Here is an 11206-nt window from a genome sequence, read left to right as displayed (position 1 = left end):
GAATCTTAGGTATGGAGTAAATGATGTTGGGAACGCCACCCTTAGAATGAGCCCTTAACCAGAGGTCTCGGATTCGAGCCCTGAATAATAGGTATAGAGAAAATGCTGTTGGAAGCGCCACCCTCAGAATGGACCCTTAATCAGAGGTCTCGAGAGTGCCACCCTCAGAATGGACCCTTAACCAGAGGTCTCGAATTCAAGCCCGAAATAATGGGTATGGAAAAAATGTTGTTGGGAGCACCACCCTTAAAATGGATCCTTAACCAGAAGTCTCGGGTTCGAGCCCTAAATAATGGGTATGGAGAAAAAATTTTTGGAGCGCCACCCTCAGAATGGGCTTTTAGCAAGAGTTTTCGGGTTCGAGTCCTGAATAATGGATATAAAAAAAATGTTGTTGGGAGCACCACCCTCAAAATGAGCCTTACAATATGCAATCCAGCTAATCTAAATTAATCGGGATCCAATGTAATACCCAACACGGGTGGAGAAAAAAAAAAAAGGGAAAGCCTAAAAGGTGAAACATAAACAAGAAAAAGATCCTCATTTTTTGTTGTCCTTTTTGTATATTCATTCAATTCAATCATCGAATCCTTTTCTCTCTCCCTCTCTCTTCATTACCTTTCGTTGCTTTCTTTTTCTAAAAGATCCTTCCCTTTTCATCTATTTTCACTTTAACCCCTTTGATTTTTTATGTTATCGGTTCTTCCTACATTGATTGCTTTTTTATATTTATTGATCAATGGGATCAACGGGGATAGATGATTTTACTTATCAATTAGGGCTCCGATTAATTTTGGGTATTTAAAGATTGCCCCCTCGGGGTTTGTATTTTATTCAATGATGTAGCTGAATTACAGTGTTGTTGTTGGATAATTTTTAGGATTTTAATTGAAAATTGTATTGTGGGTGGTTCTGATTTTTGTTTTTTATGGATTCTTGAAGTTTATTTTGAGCAAAAAAAAAAAAGTAAAGTAGTGTTCTTTGGTATTTTTGGTAATTTACTTGGGATCAATTATTTGCTTGAAAATTTGGTCCTTTTTTGTGTTTTCTAAATTTAGTGAGGTTCAAACAGAGTAAAAGTTGATCATTGGTGTAAAAAGTATTGTTCTTGGTAATTTTGAAGAGGCTGATTGAATTAAATCAACATGGATCATGTTGTGGGTGGGAAGTTTAAGCTGGGAAGGAAGATTGGTAGTGGCTCTTTTGGTGAGCTTTATTTAGGTATGTTGTATTGCTTTTTTGCTCATTTATAGTACCATATGATTTGTAATAGCTTCATTTTCTTATCTTGATTGATCTTACCGCTTTGTTGATTCAGGTGTGAATGTACAGAATGGAGAGGAAGTTGCCATTAAGCTGGTATGTGCCTGTCTACATCCGATAATCATCAATTTTTCTAATGCATTTTATTGTTATTGTGACATTAATCAATCTAGTTTACCTTATTGCAAATCAGTTGGGATCAGCTATGTGAATCTTGTTTGTCTGTTCCGCTTTATTCAGTGCGGTTCCACTCATATAAGCTATGTTGCTCCGACTCTTCAAAAATGGCGGTGGGTGCATGTCGAATTCAATGTAGTCTATTTTTAAAGGATCCAACACGGGTGCGACAAACATTTTTGGAGATTCCTAGCAACATAGACAATAAGTACCTTTTTAGGCAAATTAGGGGGTTCTCTAATGTCACACTTATCCCTGCATATAACTAGTTTGGACGCAACTTATGGCTTATACAGATCATCTGCTTCTATTGTGGTTTGTTCTCTTGTTATCATGACATATAGCCAATATTTTAAATATCACAAGAGTAGTGGGGCATTATTGCGTTGACTTGATCATATTGAGATCTTAAGTAGCTCTTGTTAAGGAGAAAAATGAGTCCATAGACCCTCCCAAGTCTTTAATTAAAAAAAGGGGACAAGTGGGTCCCACAATCTTATTAAGTTAAAAAAATAAAGTCGCTTGAACAACTGGTATAGTTGTTCGACAACTGCATTAGTTGTCTCAACAACTTCGCACAGTTGTTGAACAACTTTGCGCAGTTGTCGAACTACTTCGACAGTTATTGAACAACTTTGCGCAGTTGTTGAACAACTTTGATAGTTGTTGAACAACTTCGCAAAGTTGTCGAACAACTATCAAAGTTGTTCGACAACTGCGCAAAGTTGTTGGAACGAAAATATTTTTAAAAAAAATGGAATTTTTTTTTGTCCCTTTCACCTAATTTTTAAAACTTGAAGGACCCTCACTTAATTGGGAAACTGGTTTGTCCCTTTTAATCCAAAGTACCCTTGTTAAGTATAGTCATTCTGGTGGCTGCAGTGTTTTAATTTTCTAGCTATTGCTTGGTTTACTCTGCTGAGGAACAACTAGAAATGATGAAACTCTTTTTAGCATGGTTATTTATTCTGAAAATTTGAGGTGTATGTATATCCAATAGAAGCATTTGTAAGTTGGTGGAACACAGGAATACGTCCATCGAGGATATTGAAGTAACATCTAACTTGCCGTAATACTTCATTTTCCTGGAGAGGTGCCTAGTCCAAGTAGAATTGTACTATGTGGTTACAAAAAGCAACTGAAATCTGTCCTTTTTTAAAAAAAAATCAAGTGCTATCATCAAGTAAGAAAATAAAATGTGGAAAAGGCTAGAGTGGCGGGCCCATTGGCCCCGAGGTTCGAAGGCTGCGATTGGCCCAAAGGGTTGGATCCAGATGATTTCTCATTGCAAATAAAAAAGAATATAAAATGTGAAAATGAATTACAAAGAAGCCATGTATCTGGTTCCATGAGCTTCGACATCATTTTGGTATCATACTGCTCGTGGAACCAAGGCTATTTTAATTGGCTTGGTTATTTCAAAGTATGTGTTTTAGGCACCAATATGTCATGCGAATAAAGAATATTGTGAAAATTTTTGCTGGATAGTAAGTTGTGTATATCCAATTAAAGCATTTGTAAGTTGGGTCAACTCAACTAGTACATCGCTCGAGATAATACAAAGTAGCATCTAATTTATATTATAACTATATTTTCTTTAGTGGCTGTAAATTGTGATCTATGTAGTCCTCTGTTGTCTAGTTAGAAAAAGTTGCTCACTTTGTTTATTTGATAATTTCAAAGCACTTTAACCAAAAAAGAAACATTTGTGAAGTTGAATTACAGAGCAGCAATGTATTCTCATTCCACGAGCTTCTATGTTCTTTTGGTATCATGGTGCTTATGGAATGCAATATTAGTTTTCTGGATATGTTTGGCTTGTTTATTTCACAAGTATGTGTTTTAGAGTCCTGTACGTTATGGGTTCAAAGACTCGTATCATTTGACATGATTGGACCGTTCTCAGCGTTTTTTCTCTTGTTATTTTTACTTTCAGGAACCTGTCAAGACGAGACACCCTCAACTGCACTATGAATCGAAAATTTATATTCTACTTCAAGGAGGAAGTAAGTCTCACTTCCACCTCCTGATATTACATATCATCTCTTTACCACATATGTTGCAAATGTATTTTTTATTCTTGCATAGTACTCCCTCCGTTTCGGAATAAGTGAATTGTTGGGGTATTTATTGGCATTTCAAAATAAGTGAATCATTGAATTTTTTTCCAAATTTGCCCTTATGATTTGACAACCAATTAACTTTTGAAAAAGTATTACACGGTCAACTTTTTCTTTTTTTGGGGTAAAAATGGAAAGTTGTGTTAAATTTATGTCTTCAATGCTTTTTCCTTAATATGTGTGCCAAAATCCAACAATTCATTTATTATGAAACGGAGGGAGTAACTCTTAAATGAAACAACCAATCAAAAGGAAAAAAAAGCTCTTAAAACTAAGCAAAGAGAGGAGAACAGTCTAATGCCACTAAAGCACTATTCTTTTTCTAGTTGATCCACTTTTCAGAACCTTGCACTTCCATTCTTGTTTTGATTTCCAAATTAATGGAAACACTCGTATGAGTAGTGAATTAATCTCCTTATCTTTGCCATTCTGAATGAAGCTGGGATTCCTAACCTCAAATGGTTTGGAGTAGAGGGCGAGTACAATATAATGGTCATTGACCTTCTTGGACCAAGTTTGGAAGACCTGTTCAACTATTGCAACAGGAAGTTTACTTTAAAAACAGTACTAATGCTAGCAGATCAACTCGTAAGTATGAACATGCCATTTTTTTCAGATAGTAACTTTCTGACATGTTTGAGTATGTACGTGAGGTAATAATAACTTGTCCTGTGCAATTCTTAGATTAATAGAGTTGAATACATGCACTCCAGAGGATTTCTTCACCGTGACATAAAGCCGGACAACTTTTTAATGGGTTTAGGTCGCAAGGCAAATCAGGTATGTGTTCATGCCCTTTTTGTACACACTTATTTTTGGCGTCATCAAGTTGAACTTGTAAGTATTCCGTCATGGTTCTGGACAATAGTTGCTTATGGATGTCTGTTTTCCAGCAGCTCTTTCTTCCTTATTAGTTGGAGATCATTATTATCCTTACCATATAAAAGAAAAGAATAATATTATTTGGGATCATTGGTGGTTTGCTGAGTTCAGACTTCGGGTTGGCTAAAGTCTATACTGAGATTTGGTTGTGGAAACAATTTCTAAAGTCTGATTTGCTTTTAGAATTCTTGACAAGTTGCTTATAAGTGTAGGATTACCTCATGTGTTGTTGTTGAAAAGATCAAGTGTCGTCTTGCGGGGGTGTAGGAATGACTTAAATTGGTCATGATGTTCTGAGATACTTTTAGTTCTGTTAGTATTTTGAGAATTTTAACAAAGGATTGGCTGATATGGTGTTGGTGTTAAAAGTATATGTTTCTTTTCTATTTAAGCTTTGGCAGTATACTTATCTGTTCGATCTACTATTATGGTTCTCTAGGTCTGTAGTTGGATGTTTTATGCTTACCGAATAGACCAGTGTTGAAGTAGAGCCTCAAGGAAAATAAAGTGTTGGTAGCTGATGCAATGGTGTCTAAATACTGATGACAGGTTTATGCAATTGACTTTGGGCTTGCCAAAAAGTATAGGGATCTCCAGACTCACAAGCATATACCATACAGGTAACAACAATCTTGAATTGGTCTGATCCTTGATGTATATATACACACACATCGATATGCTCGTGAATAGCTTTATTAAAGGAAAAAAAGAGCAGAGTTTTGATTCTCCTTCACATCCTTAGAAAGTCTTTTATCATCAAGAACTTTGTATGTTGGGTCTCTGATGTTTGCACTTTTTCTGCTCTTTTGGTTATTTTCTTATAGAGGATTAGTCAGGCTAATCAAAAGCAATAGTGAGATTCTGTTGTGAAATAGTTTTAGCTGCTAGAAGCTTTAGTTCTACCAAATAAAATCGCGAGGAAGTGTTTGGCGAAGTGGCAAAGAACAACATAATACATCATAATATAGCCAGTGAAACAACTTTGGAAACGGATTCTGCAATTTCCAAGTCTTCAAATGTCCAAGAGGGCAAAACATCCAAAGACCTTGGTGTGTAACACTTGAAATACGTGGTAGGTGAATGCTTATACTTGTTAATAGATAACCAGTACAGCCCAATATATGATAGTAGTGTAGAAATGGCGCGAACTGTCCACTTTTTGGACCTATTGTCAATACATAATCATCGATGGAACTATGATAGCAAAATAGTCAATTTTTAATGAAATAAAAATTTAGACAAAAGTACCTCTAGCTAAAACATGGAGAAAACTATAGTATAGTGAGCTGGAGTTTGAAACTTTTACAAGGGAAACTTCAGTACACTGTGCTGGAATTCGACATGTGAAACTCCAGCATAATGTAATGGAGTTAAGTTACCATTTCTCAAAAAAAAAAAAAAAAAAACATGTAATGGAGTTTCGAGGTTTTAGTTCTGGGATATCCCATCTTTATTGTTTCATTCTTTTTCTTTTAAAGCGCCAAAATCTGCTTCAGTATGAAAAGGAATAACTTTTCTTTTTATCCTTCCTCGTTACTTCATTCATCTCCATGAAAGAACAGATTAAAATAAGGATGAAAAGATAATGACTCTGTGCTGGTCATTTCTTTTCTGGCGGGATAGGTAAAATGAGGTACTCCTTTTTTAAAATATAAATCTTGCATTAAGAAAATGCAAGGGAAGTGTATTTCCAAAAAGAGTGCTGGTCAAATTTTTTTCATTCTTTAAATCTTTTGATCTCAGCTTTGAGAAATTTGTATCTTGACTGCCTCTATATGGTCTTCTTTTTTACCTTCTTTCCCAGGGAAAACAAGAATCTGACAGGAACTGCTCGGTATGCGAGTGTCAACACTCATCTTGGTGTTGGTAGGTGTATCTTGTTTAGATTCTTGAACTATTTGGGGCATAGTTAGCTTCAGTATTATCAATAACTGATCAATTGTTGTCCTCCTTCATTTTTATGGCAGAGCAAAGCAGAAGAGATGATTTGGAATCTCTTGGTTATGTGCTTATGTATTTTCTTAGAGGAAGGTTGGATTTTATGCCCTTTTTTTTGTTTTCAAGTCATATTTGTGATTTTTTTCTGTTTCGTCTTATTGTAAATTCTGGGTTTTCCTGTTTCCTGACATGGGACAGTTTCTTCTTGGCTCAGCCTTCCGTGGCAGGGACTTAAAGCTGGTACTAAGAAGCAGAAATACGATAAAATCAGTGAGAAAAAGATGTTAACACCAATAGAGGTACTTATTACCTTAGATGAATACATCTTGGTACAACCTGCACCACCTTTGGTGAATTATGAGTGCATGCCATGACAAGGCAATTGCCTCGTCTCAATATTTTGTTGAAGTATGATAGTAACACGAAACATTACCCTTGTTTAACTCAAGTATGGATCATGTTAAATGTACTTATTCTGGTTATCTATAAAACGAGTTCATTGTGGTTAATGAAGTATTCTGGCCTTAGTTTGGGCCATCTTGCCTCTGATATGTAAGTGCATGAGGTAATTCAGAGAAGACTCCCTTTTTTGTCCATAACAGTTGCTGTGCAAATCTTATCCATCTGAGTTCGTATCATACTTCCACTACTGCCGATCATTAAGATTTGAAGATAAACCTGACTATTCATATTTGAAGAGGCTTTTCAGAGACTTGTTTATTCGTGAAGGTAATTTCTCTTCTTTTTTTAAAAAAATCCCTGAAGCCTACTTTTTCGGTCCAAAAATTTTGCCAGTTATTAACCATCTCATTTTTAGTCTCTGATTATCTTTCACTATTTGAATCTTAACCTTTCGTTGGTGCAGGTTATCAATTCGACTATGTATTTGATTGGACAATTTTGAAGTATCCTCAGATTGGTGCCAGTTCTAGAGGACGAGTTAGTACTTGAAAGCCTTATTTTGGATGTTATCTTTGAAAATTGCTTCTTAACTTTCTTATATATGCATTGTATTTCTTCCAGAATCCTAGTGGGAATGCCGGACTAAATGCTGGACCATCTGCAGAAAGGCCGGGACGGGCGTCAGGTATTATTGTTGAAGTTTTAGATATTCTCAAATAAGGCATTATGTCTATGTTTAGCAGTTCGTTATAGGGATTACTCAGCTGGGGTAATTAGTTTCTTTTGGTATTTAATAATTTCTTCAAGCAAGACGTGTTAAAATTATGTCTTTATCTGTGAGTTTTATTTTGAGCATCAGATAATTTGTAAAATGTGTGCCTTTAAATCCCTGAATTATGAGTATCTGCTCTTAACTTCTTAATTTCCAGATGTGGTAGAGATGAATTAGTGTGCCAGCATCTGCCTCTATCTATTTATTAGTAGTGAATTGCAGCTTTTGACAATTTTCACTAGTTGACACGTGTGTTGATTCTTTAATCCAGCGGGGCAAGATATTCGGGACAGATTTTCTGGTGCTGTTGAATCATTTTCCAGAAGGAATACTTTGGCAGCTGGTAGGCATGGGGAACACTCCAGACATAGGACTTCAGAGGATATACCTTCTTCCAAAGATGTGGTATTGATCCCCTGCTCTTTTTTTAATCTAAAAAAAAAGAGAATAACAAACAATATCCTTTGAATCAGCTTGGACATTTTGTGCTGTAATCCTAGGTTGCGCGGACTCTCCAAAAAAGTTGTTGCACCCGTGTCAGATCATCCAAAAATTTACTACTATGGGAGGATCCAACATGCTCCCAATGACATTTTTTAAGAGTCCGCGCAAGATAGCTGTAATCCAGTTACTTGCTTTTGGTTAACTCAGTAACTGGATATTTCGTGAATCAACAGTTTATACTATCCGTATATTAACTCGTAGTAGCATAAGAAAATTATGTACCGTTTAGCTACACTCTTCTGGATTTTATGTGGTGCAAATTTCTGAATCCTAGATATAATTCTTATGTTACGTGATGGAAAATTTTGAATTGTCGCATTGAGCTATTTGCGTACACTCTATTTTGCAGCAAGCTGATTCAGAAAGAGGCCGCACGTCGAGAAATGGAAGCTCTTCTAGAAGGGCTGCCATTTCAAGCAGTAGACCGACCTCTACTGGTGAACCCACAGATAGTCGCTCAAGCAGATTAGTGTCGAGCACTGGTCGTCTATCTACCACACAAAGAATTCAGCAGGGAATAGAAACAAGACCATCATCATTCTCCCGAACTTCAGTCACAAAGGGAAACCATGATAATAACCCTCTCCGGAGCTTTGAATTTCTTTCGATCAGAAAGTAAGAGAAGACACGTGTAAAAAGAGAATGAACATTCAATCCCTTTTTACGGAGGATGTCTCGAAGGTGCTGTACATTGGTAATGTTGTGACAACTTCGCATATGCCTTGTTTTTGTTTCTAATTAGAGTTGCTGGCCACCATAGCGCATTTAGACTCATCCAAAAAGGTGTTAGAGTAAAGTGCAAGAGTTTTATATATATATATATATATATATATATATATATATATGTATGGAACGAATAGCTTAAATAAATACTGTTGTACGAATTGATGCAACTTTCATCTTATTGCCTACTGGAATGCCTAGTGAAAGGAGGAACTCTTTTTAATGGTATATTTAATACTGGCTTGTGAAACTTAACCCGCAAAAGTTTCAATGCCCTGCCCTGGCTGAGTGAAGAATTATTGGTCATCTGATGGCCTTTAAACACTTGTATAAGCAAGCTACAAGAGATCGAACCAAAACGACAACACAAACGTATTGTGTCTTCGATACATGATTGTTATTTTGGATACTTGTACAGAGTCAAATGGTAGTACATATTCTTATTCGCTAGTCAAAGGCACACTTTTTACTTCTACATGGAGAAACTATGCAACGAACTAGAAAATCAATGGTCTTCTATACTAGTAAATTACGGTGGTTTGGTCAATAGATTAAAAGCGTGGGTAAGTTCTTTCCTTATAGTCACCATGCTTCGGATTACGTTGGACACTCAAACTTGCGACCATAGAAACAAACTTCAACATTGGCCAAACTAACAACTGGGAGAGTTTGTTCAGTAGGCTATTACATTAAATGACACAGCAGGTAATCCTTGCAACAAAAAGATAATTCCTTCCATGCAACAAAAAGATAATAAGCTGAGTTGTTCCCTTAAATGTATTGAAAGACTATGGAAGTAAAAACCAGAATATGCTATGTATCAAACTCTCAAAAGTCAAAACAAGTACAACTTTCAAAAATCTAAATTTTCAATTTTCACTAATCAATGAGTTCTCAAGCAGTCTCTTTCTTCAGCTTAGCAAGTTCCTGTCTCACGACTCCAGCCCTCTGCAAAAATATCAATATGATTGTATCAGCTTGTGATAGAAAACAAATACCACAGAAATCTCAATGCAGGTCCAGTTGTATTTTTGACTACATCCAAAACAAGGTACATTTTTCAGGTCATCACTATTTAACGATTTGAAAGGAAAAATTGGTCCATAACAACAGATGATCTTACACTAAAGCTTATCCGAAAGTGTTCAGGGATGGGGTAGGTTTAGTGAGTTTAGCAAAAAATGAAGTTAAATATCAAACACAACCGCACCTTTATCTTTGCCAGCATAAGCTTGAACCTGTCAAAATCATTAAGTGAGGCCCTCCTCTTCTGAACTATCAACTTTCTTCCCCAGGAACTGCTCTCCCATTTGTTCTTCACATCTGGAATAACACAAATCAAATGGGTGGTCAATCTTCATAGGAACTTGAACAAAGTAGAATGCACAGGGAGCTGCTCAAGTAATTATCAATCTACATCTTCCAGAAGAAAAAGAAAATATCCTAAGCACTACGCTCACCAGCAGCTTCCATAGCAGCAATGAGAGTCTTCTTCTTTGGAATTCTACTAATGTCAATTTTGATATCTGTGAGTGAAAGTCTCTTAAAATTCATCTGGCTCCTCACCATGTCCGGAGCATCAACAAGAGCCTGTCAATTATAGATATGAATATTCATCAAAGCAGTCTATAATTCCTCCATTTTCTACAACTAATTTAGTAGTCAGCTAAACAACAAACCACAGTCTAGCTTAAACTTAAGTAAAGTAGGAAATTATTTACTATGGCAAAATAAGCGCATGAAAACATGACCCATCCAACCCGCCTATTTATTAGCCCGGTCAATTTTAATCTGCCCAATACAGCCCATTTAAAAGTTGGGCTGATATATAGACCAAATTGACTGGTGAGAGAACTTGTCAAAATATTTTTAAAAAAGTGTTACCTTTGTTTGAAACTTGAATTGTAGTCATAATAAAAGAAAAAGATATTAGGTACTTCTTTTATGACCCAAGTTTGATTGTTTGAAGAAGTATTAAAAAATGTAGAGGCATCTGAATGCACAGGGACACTTGCAGGATGCAAAGTCCTTGTGCCAGAATCTTCACCCCATTTCATTCTTGGCAACGTACAGCGCTGAATACACTATTGGCAAAGTGTACCAGAGACTCTAATTTATTGCCTTCTGTAGACTCTACATAAAGAATCAGTATTTTGAAAACTATTCAGACAAACTGAGAGATACAGATCTATAAAAAGGAAACTGTATGGAGTTGGTCAAACTAAAAACATGCTCATAAAATAACGAATCAATAATCTTATGACTGAGCTTCTGTAGGTTGATGGCATGGTTTTTCAACATCAATGCCTTCAACAATCTGAAATTAAGAGGGAATATATAGAAACTAAGGCACCAAAAAAGCCCTCGTATAGAAAAAATGTATGAACACTTTTCCAATTCTTTTATGACCTAAGTTTGAAGAAGT

At 36.0% G+C, this 11206-nt stretch overlaps 2 protein-coding genes across 2 annotated transcripts; one reads left to right on the top strand and one right to left on the bottom strand.

Moving 5' to 3' along the window:
- The first annotated feature begins 479 nt into the window (after nt 1-479).
- Nucleotides 480-9013, top strand: LOC107875303 (casein kinase 1-like protein 10). The gene is made up of 14 exons (XM_016721965.2): nt 480-1221; nt 1319-1359; nt 3377-3446; nt 4000-4148; nt 4245-4340; nt 4992-5062; nt 6247-6308; nt 6410-6473; nt 6595-6679; nt 6983-7109; nt 7246-7319; nt 7404-7467; nt 7826-7959; nt 8408-9013. Exons 1-14 carry the CDS (start codon nt 1146-1148, stop codon nt 8675-8677), a joined length of 1383 nt encoding a protein of 460 aa, XP_016577451.1. The 5' UTR covers nt 480-1145; the 3' UTR covers nt 8678-9013.
- Nucleotides 9014-9487: 474 nt separating this feature from the next.
- LOC107875304 (60S ribosomal protein L14-1) lies at nt 9488-10370 on the bottom strand (the record flags this gene model as incomplete). Its single annotated transcript, XM_047414291.1, is given in 3 exon segments — nt 9488-9729; nt 9992-10104; nt 10242-10370. Coding segments are annotated over 3 exon segments (296 nt in total), but the record flags the coding sequence as incomplete, so codon positions are not given.
- Nucleotides 10371-11206: the final 836 nt, after the last annotated feature.

Source organism: Capsicum annuum, chromosome 6, assembly GCF_002878395.1.
Source record: "Capsicum annuum cultivar UCD-10X-F1 chromosome 6, UCD10Xv1.1, whole genome shotgun sequence".
In the NCBI taxonomy this organism is placed as follows: domain Eukaryota; kingdom Viridiplantae; phylum Streptophyta; class Magnoliopsida; order Solanales; family Solanaceae; genus Capsicum; species Capsicum annuum.
Note: the sequence above shows the minus strand (reverse complement) of the source record. Positions and strands in the feature narration are given on the sequence as shown.